The 15,992-nt window shown below is 51.3% G+C and overlaps 3 protein-coding genes across 3 annotated transcripts; 2 read left to right on the top strand and 1 right to left on the bottom strand.

Annotated features, from left to right (window-relative positions):
• Positions 1-1,036: 1,036 nt before the first annotated feature.
• G6M90_00g059550 (uncharacterized protein) lies at positions 1,037-2,350 on the top strand (the record flags this gene model as incomplete). Its single annotated transcript, XM_014689039.1, has 1 exon — positions 1,037-2,350. One exon carries the CDS (start codon positions 1,037-1,039, stop codon positions 2,348-2,350), a length of 1,314 nt encoding a protein of 437 aa, XP_014544525.1.
• Positions 2,351-2,726: 376 nt separating this feature from the next.
• G6M90_00g059540 (uncharacterized protein) lies at positions 2,727-5,050 on the bottom strand (the record flags this gene model as incomplete). The annotated part of the gene is made up of 4 exons (XM_014689038.1): positions 2,727-3,309; positions 3,365-4,454; positions 4,514-4,747; positions 4,828-5,050. 4 exons carry the CDS (start codon positions 5,048-5,050, stop codon positions 2,727-2,729), a joined length of 2,130 nt encoding a protein of 709 aa, XP_014544524.1.
• Positions 5,051-10,704: 5,654 nt separating this feature from the next.
• Positions 10,705-15,625, top strand: YBT1_0 (Pleiotropic ABC efflux transporter of multiple drugs YBT1; the record flags this gene model as incomplete). Its single annotated transcript, XM_014689037.1, has 4 exons — positions 10,705-11,016; positions 11,139-11,789; positions 11,850-14,996; positions 15,056-15,625. The coding sequence occupies 4 exons, from the start codon at positions 10,705-10,707 to the stop codon at positions 15,623-15,625; spliced, it is 4,680 nt and encodes a 1,559-aa protein (XP_014544523.1).
• Positions 15,626-15,992: the final 367 nt, after the last annotated feature.

Raw genomic sequence — 15,992 nt, 5'->3', positions numbered from 1 at the left:
GCGACGGTATAAGGAAATCTGGGGTGAAAAGGCTTGAACGCTGGGTTTGACTTGTGAAGATGTGGGGACGAGACTGGACTTGGCTACTCAAGTGCTGCCACTTCACCGGCCGTGGACCCGCCCAAGTGACCGAGCCGCGGGCCCGAGATGCAAAGACTTAAGAGAGGCAGAGAAAAGTGGGACATACGCCGTCTTTGGCCGCTCACGTTGCTCCATTGGTTCTGTGCCTCGGCATCTTCACCCACACTTGTTTGGCCGTGGCTCCGGCCTGGCCGTGGGTGCGTCATGGAGGACGAGTGTGTCCGTCAAATCTCTGGAAAGGGCAAAATGAGCATCAGGCTCTGGCTGCCGGCAGACGAAGACTCCGTGTCTCATTCAGCATTGCACCGCTGATGCATGTCGTGAGGGCATCCAGCCTGCAACTTGCCCAACCCAGCTGTCCCTGGCATTATCCCACTAGTGCCTTTCTGAGTGGTTCACGCATGCATGAAGACCAGGACCAAAAAGGCTTCTTTTCACTTTTCTCACGAAATAAATTTCTTTCTTCTTCTGTACCAACCATATCACTTGCTGGGAGGCATGTGAGGACTAGGTGAAGAAGGGCTACGTAGGTGTCCAAGTGCCAGGGACCTAGCGGATTCAAATGCGTTGCTTAAAAATAGTGTGTGTAATAACGACTAATTACCTACTATCAATGATCTACTCTAAGCGTGGAGAAGAGATGATGAGTTTCCACTTGCCTAGTGGCGAAAGCAGCCATCTCAATACGTGCCTAAAACACCAATTGCTTACATAATTCAAACCACCTCAACACCACGCTTGCACCATTTACAGCTGCCATTCTCTGAACTATACCTCATTTTCTGTTAATTCGGCTGCCTCTAGTATCTCCATTTTACTTTGGCACTCGTTCTGAATTATCCACAGCCAGCTCGCTATCAGATATCACCACATACCAACCCAACTTCATGTAGACGACGGTGGAGTCAGGATACCGTCACCATGAAATCACACACATAGGTTGATAGCCCTCCCAATGGCAACCAAACAGCCCGCAGACCTCATCCCAAACCCATTCATCAAGAAGCGGAATCTCCAATGGACCCTCTCTCCGCCCAAGCCCCCGAACCCGTCCTCTCCCCCAAACGCCCCATCATCGCCAAAATGCAACACCACCACCAACAAACCATCGCCACCCACCACAGCAGCCATAGAATCCGGCAAAGCCCACATCGCCAACCCCCTCGCCCACTTCACAACGCATCTAGAAAACCACGTCCTCCCCTGCCCGGCCCCGCTCCTCCCCATCCCAAGCTACGCTTCCCTCTACGCAGGCTCTCTCACGAGCCAATCCTCCCACTTCGTCATCCACCAACACGACCACCCCATCGCCGGCCTACACTACGACCTACGCCTGCAAATCAACCCCAGCAGCAGCGTATCCTGGGCCATAATGTACGGTCCCCCCGGAGACCCAAACAGCACCCGTCTCAACCGCAACGCCACCGAAACGCGTATCCATTCCCTCTGGAACCACCTCATCGAAACGGCATCCCCGCAAACGGGCTCCCTCTTAATCTGGGACACGGGGACTTACACCGTTCTCCCCAGGAGGAGCAAGCATGCGCCTAGAGCAGATCCCTCCTCTCAGCCGAGTCCAGACGACGAGGAGCGTCCGCAGCAGGAGCTGCTAGAGGCGGCGTTTCACAACCGCAAGATACGGCTTCAGCTACACGGATCCAAGCTGCCAGAGACTTATATTTTGAACATGCGGCTCACCAAGAGGGAGGACGCGGAGGGCAGGGCAAAAAGCAGCAGGGCGCCGAGGACCAAGCGCAGGAGAGTCAAACGAGCCGACCCGGAGACGAGTTCCGACTCTGGCGACGTTGCGGACGAGGACGACGAGGACGAGGAGACTACCCTCGTTCCCAAGGGTAGACAACCCGACGGCCAAGAGGTATCCCGGATAGCTCTAGAGGCGGAGCTGCAGGAGCTGGAAGACGCAGAGATTCGACGAACAAATGCCTACCCAGGCGCTTCCAACACCATTGGTAGCATTCACCAGAGGAAATGGTATCTCTCGCTGGACAGAAAAGCATGCGGGTTCCAGGAACGGTTGCAAGGGGGCAAGACTGTTTGGCAGCTTCCGTCTACGTCGGCTTCTTCCGCCTCCACACCCGATACAAGAGGCGAAAAAGACGCAATGCAGAGGCTAAGCTTTCCTTTTTACGTACGAGGCGTCGAACACGAACGTAGTGTCGTGACTGCCCGAACAGGCGGGGATATCATGCGTGATGAGCGTGTTCAAGGTTTCGTACGAAGAAAGGGCTGGCTGCCAGTGTTGAAATAGCTGTATACATGGCATAACTTGCGAGAACTGCTTTGAGTCATGAAACAAAGGTGCCCCGGTATCAGGCCCTATAACCTATTGTTTCCTCTAATTGGTACAGTATCTTTAATTGGTATATTATTACCAAAAAAAAAAAAAGATTCCCTAAACCAGAGTTCAAGCTTTCACCCGGCCTTTACGAATCAAATTGCAAGATGCAGTAAATGAGCCGCAAATTTTCAAACCGCCTTTCCAGTTCGTTACCATCAACGCCAATTCATGCATGTACAAAAATTCTTGCTATGCCTTCGTGTTCTCGTGTACAGAAGCTTGTCATGCCCAGCTTTTCCTATCAATTCGAAAAACTCAAATTGAATCCCATCCTATTGTACACTCTTTATAGCTTCTCCACAACCGTTGGCGCAATTCGTCTCTTCTTTATCTCCTTGATCTCTTCCCTTTCACTTTCGCTAGCATCGCGCTTCGTGCCCGCAACGCTTCCAGCAGCACTCCTGGGCGTTTCAGGTGGGGTTGTGATGGGGACGCCTTGGGCCTTGGAAGAATTGGTTGCCGTCAAGGCTGGGACACTGCCTGCAATAAGAGGCGGGTTGCTCACAACGCCGGTAGGAACCGACGAGGACTGTGTTGCAATTGACGACGTGGAGTTGGAGCGTGTAGGCGACGCTGGTCGTTGTGATCCTGCAGGCGCTGTGGCTGGCGGTGACGGTGCTGTGAATGAACTAGCTGAGTTTCGGTGTTGGTGATGCGAACCATTGGGGAAAGGAGACGGAGGTGCGAAGCTCGTTGTGGGCGTTGGGGTTGGTGTGTTTTGATTTGAGGGTATGGCAGTTGAAGCCGCTGTAGGCTTTGGAGGTCCAACTTCTCCCTTGTAAATTTCTCCCAGCTCCCCGCTTGCAAACGACAGAGTAGAACAGAATCCGTCCGATGATGAAATCACCAAGGTAAGACCATCACTCGACCTGAACTATGTTAGTCAATGAAGTCAGGACGTCGGGGGCTTTGGGAGCTGTTTACCAGGCCAGGTCAGTAAAGGTAGCGCAATGCAAATTGCTCACAACGCAAATTGGAGTCTTTTGCTGTGTGTCGTATAATAACACTGAATCTTGGGTTGCAACGGCGTAAACCATACGGTATGGAAGGGAAAAGGCCGGCTTTGGACCAGGCGTCGATGCATCGGTGTCTACACCCAGAGGCTTCGACTGGGAAGCACTGATCTCAGATGAAACACTCGCTGGGGGCGGCGGTGGTTCCATTACCGCAGCACCGGGAGATGATTTGGAGATGGGCTCTGGTAGCGACGGCAACTGCTCTTCGGCTGATGAGGTGTCGATGGTGATATGCGTCGTAGCAGGAGGCGATGGGCGCAGTGTGTAGTATACAGGAGAGCATTTGACCACGACAGAAGGCTTCTTGTGGCCTGGCAGATGGGCAATTGGGGGCTTATTGATCCCACCTCGAGTGTAGATATACACGGTATTAATGACTTCGTAGGTTGGTTTGGAATCCTTTTCTGATTGGTGCTGAGTTTGATACTGGCCCGACGGCGTTAGCAGCAGACTACCGTCCGGGGTAAATGTCAGTCGGCGAAAGAAAGACGTCAATGTCTCATTAGCGTAAAGACTCGCGTTCTTGGTGCCTAGCTGCGGCTTAGGTGAGGCCTCCATGGGCATCACAGCGGGAAGAGGTAGTGTTGGGGCAGGGGAAACGGAACGTCGCGAAGAGAATGACGATCTTCGGCTGTGGCTCACGACACTGGGTGGATTCATCGGCAAGGGGATCGATGTGGGAGTGCCTGGCGCTGAAGGAACAGGCGAGCCGACAGAGGTTGCCGACTCTGCCATCGAAAGCTGTGCCCGATGACCAAAGTCCGGAGGGGCAGGACTGCTTGACGATATCCGTCGAGGCGGCAAATCAGCCTTAATGTGACTAGCCAGACGCGGAGGCTTGTCATCGTGACTGAGCGTATACTGGCCGTCTTTCGTCTTGAGGGAGTAGATATGGACAGATCGATCGGAAGACTGCGTAGCAATGTACTCATTTAAAGGATCCCAGGTAACGCCCTGGACATAGTGACTATGTTCGGCAATTTGTCTCACCAGAGTTCCTGTTGGTTATCATTAGCTTCGCTGTGCATTATCAAGATGTAGAATTCCACCCATTTACCGGAGTTGGCATTATATATTCTAGCAATGTTATCCATGCTTCCAATGATGAAGTGCATGGCATCAGGAGACCAGGCCAAGTCATATATTTCTGCTCCGCTAGAACGACACATGTGCTTTGCCCTCCATGACTCTTTGTCGTCCTGTGTATCTCCACCAAAGTTGGAGGGCGGTAGTTCGCTGGGTACCCAGAGAATGACATTGCCGTCGTCACCCGCGGACGCGAGAGTTTCACCTATGCATTGCAATCATCAGATAAGGTTGTCGAGAAAGACGCGTTGCGGTCCCAAGGACAAGTATTGCACCAATGCTTACCTTTTGGAGCCCAGCGAACTACATTGACAGCTTGGTTATGCTTGGACAAGGTCGAAAGGTAGTCGACTTTTCGCTCCAGCCCATCGGACTCGACCTTCCAAATTCGAACGTGATTATCACCACCGGCAGTAGCAAGACGGCCCTTCCCACCGGGCTCGAAGTGTGCCGAGTAGAGAGGGGCGTTTTGGTCGTGCCAATTGATGATGAGCGGCGTGGCTTTCATCGTGATAAAGGCGGATGCTAGGGCGGCCGGCCACTGCACCGCATGTGGGATGTAGATTGATGGTGGGAGGTCTTGTGTTTGCGGTTCTAGACGGTAGCTTGCGGCTCGGCTGGGGTCTGGGGTTGTCTAGTTGCGTCGAGGTACGGAGCACGTCGAAGTGCGTGTAGTATCGAGCTCTCAGAGTGTTGAAATCCGGCTACACTCGACCGTGGTGAGTTCGTGTAAATGGACAAGAATGAGTGCCCTGCGGTAAACGGCAAGCGATGAGGGAGCAAAGGTCGCAAGAGAGAGTTGGCGAGGTCGTTGCTACAAAAGGGGACAAGGAGGAAACGGATTGGCGGTTGGAAATTACAAGTGAGGTGAGATGCAGTTGGATGCATAACATTTGAGAACATAAGACGCGAGGGACCTTGGTTGCTTGGGCCTTGTTGCCCACCGAGAAGCCAAGGAACTACGAACTACGAGCTACGGTTGGAGCCAGCCTGGTTGTCGACACCCACTTGGCAAGACGATGGCGAGATGGACTGATGGATCGAAGGGGGGCACATCAGGCCTGGCGCGCAGCAAATGCGAGTGTTGGTGGCCCGTCCTCTACTTGCATGTACACCGGCGCCCGAGTGATGTGCACCCGGTACGGAGTACGGAGCAGTCACTTGGCAGTCAGATCATTGATCCATCGAATCCGACGTGGCGCCTGGCGTGAGACGTACGCCCAACTTGCAACAGTCTGGTGAAGGCAATGTGCACCGCGATTGCACAAAGACGGGAAGCCAGCCGGCCAGGAAGTGAGCCAGTCGTCTGCGCGTTCGAGGTGGGGCCTGGCCTGGTCAAGAAAGAGTCAATACTCCGTACTCTGTACATGTACATGCAAATGGTGGTAGAGACTTCAACTATCTTGTCTGGTTAAGGTTATCTGTCCAAGCATCTTGGTCCAAGGCAACATTTAACCCTCCATGTCCCTACACGCTGCATCTGCGACCTGACTGGCTTACAAGGCGGAAGAGATCTACGGTGTCCTGGCCTCGATCCTTGGACACAAGAATCAGACTCGCAGCCCGCACGCAGCCCGCAACCAGGCATCGAGTCTCCTCCAATCATCTAGAACAGTCATCCAGCTATCTCATCGCAACCCGCAATCGCCAGTCGACCACGGGCGTCTATCGAATTGATCGGCCTTGAACAGCCGCTCGAACCACAAGCCGGGCCTAGCATGCCCGGATGCAGTCCTAGAACCAAGACAACTGAGCACTCTGCCCAGCACAACCAACATGCACTCCGACAACAACGAACCTGCCAATCCACCGTGGCGAGCAGCCGCCCGACCCGATCTTCGCTTTGCCTTGCCAACGCTACAACAACATGCCACATTGCAGACCTAGTACTAGCCGGGTCTGGAATAGAATTTGGGGCTGGTCAATGTGGCTGGTCCTGGCGCTGTTCCTTTGGCACCACCTGCACTCAGTACTATGTAATTTATGGGGTAAGCTGTTGGTGATGAGCTCCGAGCTCTCGCCTCGCAGTGTGAACCGTCACCCCACTGATGACTGACTGCATTTGCTTTGCTAGAACGAAATGTTTTATGCTGCCAATGTTTGCTCAGCGTGTCGTCGTGCCGCATCGCGTTTCCAGACGGCCCTGCACGTGAGACTTTTCACGCTGGCCTGGACACTCTTCGTGATAAAATCACCGAACAATACTCAATCGCTATTGTTTCCATTCTATCTAGGGCGTAATATTCCCACCATATGCTCCATATCGAGTAATCCACCCAGGAGTGACATGCAACATGTCCCGACTTTGTCCACAGCCTAAAACATGTAGCAGTAGTTACTACGATTTGCATCTTGGATCTAAACTCAACCTCACAATACTGTTCGGCAACCCCGTCCTGAACTCAAATGGTCGTATAGTTGATGGAGCGGCTTCTACGCCTGGCTAATCACCCAGTTATGCGCAGCAGATCTGTTACAGGTGTAGGGTCAAGGTGATCCTCCTGGTGCCATCGGGAGCAGACTAAAAACGCGATTTGCCATGGCAAACTATATTTGCACGATGAAAGTTTCTCTTTCGAATCAAGAGTTAACCATATCAAGTATGACGGGCTCGAGGCGGTAGCATGGTAAATCAAACTTGTCACAGATTACGCGTGGCTTCAGTCACATACAATCAGTCTCAGCTCATTCAGACCTCCAATCTCACTCTTGTTGCTTCCAACGGTCAGCCTCAAGAGCGCGCTCATATGCGCCGTACATCAATCGCCACCCTCAACTTGCCACCTTTGTCGCCTCGAGACGAGGAGCCGACAAGCGGTCTATGTTATCACCGGGCCCGTTGCTTGCCCCCAATCAGCAGCCGTCGACATCCTCGTCAGGAAGTTGACACAAGGTTGTGCACCATGAAAGGGAAAACTATCCTGTGGCAGCCTCGGCCTCGCTTTTCCCAGTCCGACTTGCGGGCCGATTCCAACTGCCTTGGCAGTTTCTGCACAGACAAAAGCGACAAATCCGATGCTGCACAGCGAAGTTGGCGTCTGCAAAACACCCGAAAGTGGTTGCTGTGTGGTGGGCATTTGTCGTGACTGGGCACATAGCGACCAGTGACAGTGTACTTCTTACTGTTGCATGTTCAGGACTCGTAAAATCAATAATCCAAGTGACACAGCATACCCGCGCAGCTCCTGGGGAGGCGGATGGGGTCGATTAAGCTTGACAGTCAAAGCTGGACCTGGGTTGACCACTGCGAACAACGCTCTGCTTCACCCTGGAGTATGCAGCGCATCGTAACCGGCAGGCTGATATCGTGATGCGAGTCATCAGGCTAGGCCCGTACTCCGCAGACCATGATGGCGATTGTTTGATACTTGACTTGCCATGTCTGATTAGTAGTAGGAGTAGGAGACGCATTTGGCCACGGCTAATCATATTGCGCGTCATACCCTGTAGCCTTGTACAACACGATCATGGGATCGTTTCTTTGTCCGACTTTCTTCTTCACGTCTCTCACGGCATGTGTCCACCAGGTTCAGTTGTTTTGGAGTATGGAGTAGATATCAACTACTGAGAAAATAGCACTCTGACTGTATAGAGAATACAATGACAAATACAATCGTGGACTGCATCGATGTTCGCGAAGAAGGTGAGAGCCACAGTCTGTGGCAGAATATGTTTCCTCACCAAGTATACACTGATATACTGTAATGTATGATAGTATAAAGCGCGATGGCCAGGTATCTGATCTGGTCAAATACTTTTGGCCTCCCACTGTATGACCTTGTCGAAGATAATCGTTCCCTTAGAAGAAATAACTTGGGCTGATGCCCTAAAATCCTTTACGCAGTACCCGTCCGGAACGCATCAAAGAATATCGGAACAATTGCATTTTTCTCTGTTCTCGTACAATTTCAAAGGCTCTCAAGGGTATTTCAAGACCCATAGCATGTCTCAAGCCACCGACTATGTGGCTGACTGAACCGAAATTCGCTGCCAACGCCAGGCTGAGCACGGCAACTGAGGCGTGCGTGATTGGTCCCTTTGTGGTGCGCGTATCTCGCGTAGTTCTTGTCGAATTTGCAACTCGCACTTCAGCAGATAGTATCTGTACAGACAGATTTTGCTTCTTTGATACTGCTAGGCACGATGGAGTGGTGTGCAATTGCACATGGATGAGACAGCCAGTGCGAAAATTTCAACCAGCTCAGCACTAAGAGCTAGATCGACACCACCTGGGGTCATTTGGATCGTGACTCATCTCCGCTGTGTGCACCGGAATTCTCCATCGAGGAGAGCATTGACAGGAGCTGCAATTCCACAGTCATCGCCCCGTTTCTTGTCTTTGGTCTATCGCGTTTATGCAGAGTGCTCAAGGTTTAGAACAGTCGACTGTTGATCGGGTCGGTAGAGTGATGAAGAAGAATGCTTGCCAAACCTAATGCCTCGAATCCTCGAGGTATCGATTTGCTGTTCAACGGTTGTAGCCTTGCCCAGGCAGAAGCGCAGCTGCCATCGTCCCGTGATAAATTTGTCGCCTGCAGCCAACCGACCTAGCGCAAGATGAAGCGCCGGGAGGGTGAGACACTGCGTCCTTATTGAACATCCTGTACCGTCTCCATCAGGACTCCCGCTCCGTAGTCCGTGTCACGTCAAGTGGATGCCTCCACGAAAAAGTACGTAGTCGTTGGTGCCGCTGCCGTCTAGTATGGAGTGCTTGAGCACTTTTGACGGGGTCATGGCTGACAGTTGAAAACGCAGTCACCAGTCCATCAGTCGTGCTGTACACGCGGAAACGCTGCGTCATAGGCATGGTGGCGAGCATTGCATTGCACCATGATGAGTCGTTCTTGAAGGGCTGTATCGGCATTGCGCTGCAGATGCATGATATGATCGAGTCAGGCATTCAACGCTCATATGTCCGGAGTACGTACAACGACTTGACCCCAGTTCTCGATTGACGGACCTGGACGGACGGATAGGTCACCCGTGCTGCCCACCGATGGTCACTGGACCTAGGCCCTGCAGACAACGCGAACGATTTTTTTTGATTGCGCGATGGCAGTACTCGGTATGGGACCAACAGATGCTGCATCCCGGCATCCCGGCATCCCAGGAACCCTGGCATCTGCTCCGTCGTATTTTGAGGCTGTAAACTCAAAGGGTCAAGTTCAGTTCAACTGGTCCAGAGAGCCAAAGACCTCGCAAGGGAAGAGTGGCCAGCAGTTGAACCTCATACCTTCCTAAACCGGCTCAGCGTCCCGCATCTTGTCACCCCCGTTGAGGCAGCCCTCGAGCCTGTACATACGGAGTACTTGCCGGCCATTGAGTGCTGGCTTGGATCAATTTTGTCTTGGAGCTTGGGCCTGCCTCAGCTCTACCTCTACCCCGACCAGAGAGAGCATGAAAATGGCACAAAGAGACAAACAAGCCTACTACCGGGGTGCTCCGTACCGTGCTGGGCTTTGAGAAGCCCAAAGCAACGGTCCGCGGCCAAATCTGGTACGAACGCCATCAGCGACCACAGCCCCGAATCACCTAGACACTAGACACAACCTCAACGGCCGGACTGATTACTCGCTTATGGCTTGCAGCCTGGCTTGAAAAAAAAAAACAAGCTGACCCTTGTTCGTTGGAGCTAAACCCGGCCAGGCTCCCCGATGACTCCTCACCCAAGTCGTCGACGGGTTTGGCTTACGGAGAAACAAGAGGACAAAGTTTAGTTCGATGCTTCCTGCACTCCGTGTGTAGCGCAGCCACTGCAAGGCTGGGATTGAATAACTACATCCTTACCCTCTCTGTTGGCGTCAGTTACTTATCACTCCTCTATTCGCTCATATTCTTGCCCTGGTTCAGGTCTGCACCTATGATCTGCTATCTCATGACCCATTGAACTTCGTAACCGTTTTCTTGAGCTGTTTCGTTTTCCTGTTCTTGCTTTACTTTTGTTCGGCCTGGCACTTGCGCTGAGGCGATAGCTCATCACGGACCCTGATTTGGGGAGCCGCCGCGACATTGCATATCGCGATTCCATTTCCCTCGCTGAGCTTATTGCTCCCTCTGATGACTGCTGCGCTCCTCTTGGAAGGCTGGAGCTTTCTCGCAGGACCGTTATTGTAGAGATTTCCTGTTAATCTTTGGGAAGGAGCTTGCCAATTTCTCGTCAACATGACGGTCCCAATTCTCCTTCCGCTCTCTGCCGCAGTCTTGGGAGCCACTGGCCTCATCACGTTTCCTGGAGTCTTTGCCAGTTTGGCCCAAGCCCGACACCGCACGCCTCCGGACAACTTCTATCAAGATGTTGATGGTAAGGCTACGCCAGAGTCAATGGCTGCGTTTTCGAACAAGAAGCCGAAAGCTTGTATCCTGGTTTTTTCTGTGCTTGGCTTTGGACTCTCCGTTACTACTACCGTTTTGTCCATCCTTAACCCCCTTGGTGATGGCCTGAACTTGGAAAATTGGCTCACCACCGGGACTTGGGTAAGTTCCTAAATAGATTTGCAATTGATTTTGTCTAGGACTTTTTGCGATAATTTTTTTTAATGAACAGAAAAAAAACATTAATTGAACATGTGCACTAATCTGTCGGTCCGTTGTTATAGGCAGCCATTGTCTTGCAGGCCGTCTGTATTGGTGCCCAGCATTCGCCTGTCAAGTCTCACGACCTCGGCCTTTGGACCTTTCTCTCTTCCCTAATCACTGTCGCCGTTAGTGCTGCCCAAGTCTACCATGTGAGCAATTTTGCATCGCCAGGAAAAGACGTCAATCTCATTGTGCGAATCGTTAATGCCGTCATTCTCATTCCCCTGGCCTTTTCTTGCATAAGCCTGCCTCGACGACCGGACGTTTTCTACAATGGCGAAAAAGTTGATGCAGAGTGGTCCACCACCGTTCTAAGTCGGTATACCTGGAGCTGGGCCAATGACCTCCTGGAGACGGCCAAGAGAAAGGGCGATTTGGATGAGAAAGATATCCCTAGACCCGACCACACTATCCGAGCAGAGTCGCTTGTCGACGCTTGGAACAAGGCAAACTACCAGGGCAGCCTCTTGAAATCCTTGCTTGTAGCCTACGGTAGACGTCTTGTATTTCAATGGGCCATCATTGTTTTCCGATGTATCATTGGTCTTGGTCCATTCTGGACTATGCTCCGTCTTGTCCAGATGCTTGAAGACCGCGATGCTGGTATTGTAGCATCTCGTGAGCTGTGGGTTCTCGTGTTTCTCATGGGACTCTTCACTCTCGCCGAACAGGTAAGTCCGAGTTTCCAATGGCCTTTCGAGTCCCTCCCAACATACTAACTGACGCTCTAGTGGCTGGACGGCTGGATTGTCTGGTTTTCCATCACCAAGTTGTTTGCTCCGGTCAGAGGACAGCTCGCAGCCCTAATCTTTGAAAAATCTCTTCGACGAAAGAATGTTAAAACCGCAGAGAAAACTAAAGAGGACGAATCGTCCGATGACGCAAAGGGCAATGATAAGGACAAGGGCAAGAAAGAAGAAGCTCGAGACGATGAAGACAGTGTACTGAAGTCGCGCCAGGCAATTGTGAACCTCGTTGGTGTGGATACCAAACACATTGCCGACTTTGCAATGATGCAACTCTTCATCATTAGTAGCATTGGTAAACTTCTTGTTTATTCTGGCTATCTTGTTAAGCTCATTGGCTGGATACCATTTGGTGCTGGTATTCTGGCCTGGTCCCTTGTTCTTCCTGCGAACACTGTTGCCGCCAAATTCTATCTCAAGGCCGAGACGCGACTGATGAAGAACCGTGATAATAAATTGGCCGTTATAAACGAGGCCTTGCTAGGCATGCGACAAATCAAATTTTCAGCGCTGGAAGCCCAATGGGAAAACAAGATCCTTGAAATGAGAGAGATCGAAATTTCTTCGCTGAAGGATGTGTTCAAGGCTGACAGCATGCTATTCTTTTCTTGGGTGGCGAGCCCTATTCTTCTTGCAGCAGCGTCTCTGGCGGTGTACGCTGTTGTCAACGGAATTCTTGCGCCATCTGTCGCCTTTGTCAGTATCGGAGTCTTCAAGAGTTTGGAGGTATCGCTATCAGCTCTCCCGGAACTCCTAACTGGGGGCATTGACACCTTGGTCTCAGTTAGACGTATCGATAAATATCTAAAAGGTCCCGAAATGAAGAACATTCTCACCGAAGGCCACGATGTGGCCTTTGACAATGCGACAATTGCTTGGCCTGTTGACGACGAAGTCCCAGACGATGATCGATTCATTCTGAACAACGTTAATCTTTCTTTCCCGGCCGGTGAATTGTCCGTCATTTCGGGGAAAACTGGATCGGGAAAAAGTCTCGTGTTGAATGCTCTCCTTGGGGAGTCGGACCTCTTGGAAGGAAACATTTTTGTGCCTCGAACTGTTCCTCCCCTGGAACGACATGATGGCAAGGCACACCCCGGAAATTGGATTCTTCCCGGTGCTGTAGCCTACGTTGGCCAGAATCCGTGGCTTGAGAGCGCCTCACTCCGTGACAACATTCTTTTTGGTTTGCCTTTCATTGAGAGCAGATACAATACTGTTCTTGATGTTTGCGCTTTGAAGAGAGATATTGAAATCTTGAATGATGGCGACAAGACTGAGTTGGGCGCCAATGGCATCAATCTCAGTGGCGGTCAAAAGTGGCGACTTACTCTAGCTCGTGCTATTTACTCTCGAGCCGAAATCCTCATCATGGATGATATTTTTAGTGCTGTGGATGCCCATGTTGGCAGACAGATCTTTGAAAGGTGCATATCTGGTCCGATCTGCAAAGGCAGAACCCGAATTCTTGTCACCCACCATGTCGCTTTAGTTGAACCCATCACCAAGTATCTTGTCGAACTCGGAGAGGGAACAGTCCTCCATGCTGGTCTTACGTCCGACCTCGCTGAAGATGGCACTCTCGAACTCATTAAGAGCCACGAACAAACTCAACTAGAAGTCTATGTTGAAGACACGACTGACGGCGCAACCGCCGTCAACTCCGAGGCAGTTTCTGTTGAGGAAGCTGTGGACCTCGAAGAGTCCGAAAACGCATTGCACAAAGTTCCATCTCAGACCGCCAAGAAGTTCGTGGAGGATGAAGCTCGTGCAAAGGGGAATGTCAAAGCCCGTGTGTACGGCACCTTCCTCAGCAGCAGCGGCGGATGGTTTTTCTGGGGTGTCTGCATCCTTTTGTTCATTGCCTTTGAAGCCGGTAATCTCGGACGCAACTGGTGGGTACGTATTTGGACAGGTGCCTCTGAGGAGCACACATTTGTGAATGCGTCTCGTGAACATGGTATGGTGTATGGTCTATCATATGAGCACAGCACCCTACACTCAGCCTCCGCTTCTCGACTCGTAACGTATAGTGAGGAGCATAGCCATACCATGTCGTATTACCTTTGGATCTATGTAGCTATTGCTACGGCAAGTGGAATTATTGGTACTTTGCGATTTGTCTGGTCCTTTATTATGAGCATCAAGGCTGCCAGGACACTGTTCCGCAGAATTCTCTTCACAGTTTTGCGAACTCGGTTGCGTTGGCTAGACACCGTTCCTGTCGGTCGTGTTCTTAACCGTCTGACCGCCGATTTTGATATCATCGACAACCGAATCACTATGGACCTTGGCTTTATGTTCTGGCGTGTCTTGGGCCTGATGGGCGTCTGCGTGGCGGCTCTCTTGGTTTCTACTCTCATGCTTCCTTTGGCGCTCGTATTGTTATTTGTTGCTAGTTTCATCGCTATCCGATTCTTGACTGGCGCACGGCCGGTGAAAAGAATTGAGAGCAATGCCAAATCACCAGTCTTTGAGCTTTTCAACTCGTCGCTGTCGGGCGTGTCTACCTTGCGAGCCTTCAAGAAGACTCAGACCTACGTCGGTCAAATGCACTCTTACCTTGATAACTGGGACACAGTCTCTGTCCATATTTGGACTCTGAATCGTTGGTTGGGTTTCCGTATGGCACTAATAGGGACCGTCTTCACCACCATGGTTGGTGCCATTGTTGTTGGCTCCTCATTTGTTAATGCTGCCATGGCTGGATTTACTTTATCATTCGCTCTTGACTTCTCTGGCAATATGCTCATGGCCATCCGAGGGTATGCGTCCTTGGAATTAGACATGAATGCTGCCGAGCGCGTGATTGAATACACGGAAGTCGAGACCGAGGACTTGGGCGGGGAGATTCCTCCTGCTTCGTGGCCTACCACTGGCACTATGGAGGTCAAGGATCTTGTCGTCAGTTATGCGGACGACTTACCTCCCGTTTTGAAGGGAATATCGTTCGATGTTAAAAACAATGAACGCATCGGAGTCATCGGCCGCACTGGTGCTGGCAAGTCGTCGCTGACTCTGGCGCTCTTCCGATTCCTTGAAGCTAGGTCTGGTCAAGTCTTCATTGACGGAATTGACATTTCCAAGATTCGACTCCACGATTTGCGATCTCGTCTTGCCATTATTCCCCAGGTAGGTTATGCTATCCGAGTAAAGCCTTTAGTGACGCTGATTTCTGACGCAATTGACAGGATCCTGTGCTTTTTTCCGGTACTGTTCGGAGTAATCTTGATCCTTTCGACGACCATACAGACGATGAATTGACCGATTGTCTGTCGCGAGTCCACTTGGTCGATTCTGCTCCAGCCACTCCCGCCAACGAGGCATCTTCGACTACTGGGTCGACCATTGCCCCCAAGAATACCAACATCTTCCGCGACTTGTCCAGCGGCATTTCAGAGTCTGGCGGCAATTTGTCTCAAGGCCAGCGTCAGCTTCTCTGCATTGCTCGAGCTATTGTTTCGCGTCCGAAGGTTATGGTCCTGGATGAGGCTACGTCCGCTGTGGACATGGCCACCGATGCTCTCATCCAGCGCAGCATTCGAGAGGAGTTTACTGACAGCACCCTCATTGTTATTGCTCACAGATTAAGTACCATTGCCGACTTTGATCGCATTCTCGTACTGAGTGAGGGTACTGTTGCTGAATTTGGCTCGCCTCGTGAACTATGGGAGACCGAAGGCAGCATCTTTAGAGATTTGTGCGAACACAGTGGAGAGAAGGCCAAGCTGAAGGAAGTCATCTTGAGCAAATTACGCTGAGGTGCACCATTTTTTTGGGCGGCTTTATTTTGTGGTTTATAAAATGGAGGAAGGATGTTGAGGTAAATGTTTTTTGTATTTGTTGAAATTTGAGTGTCTTGCTATTTATTGCAAGCGTTTGGCCAGAATCAGATCTGGTGTGACTAGATCTACTGGCATCAGACTAAACTTCGGGGCAATCCATGTCGTCTCGATGCTGCGATTAGGGGCATAGCCGTTCATTTTCTTTTCTTTGTTTTTATTTTGTTAAAAAAAGGTGGTTATGTGTAACCCAGAATGGCAGACGCAACGGAAAGATACGCGGCCTTTCAAATGTGGCCAAAGTGCATTAGCGTTGCTTGTTCTTTCAAGTTACTATCATCAGATC

Source organism: Metarhizium brunneum, chromosome 3 (genome assembly GCF_013426205.1).
Source record: "Metarhizium brunneum chromosome 3, complete sequence".
In the NCBI taxonomy this organism is placed as follows: Eukaryota; Fungi; Ascomycota; class Sordariomycetes; order Hypocreales; family Clavicipitaceae; genus Metarhizium; species Metarhizium brunneum.
The sequence above is the reverse complement of the archived record's forward strand: the minus strand, read 5'-3'. Positions and strand labels throughout refer to the sequence as shown.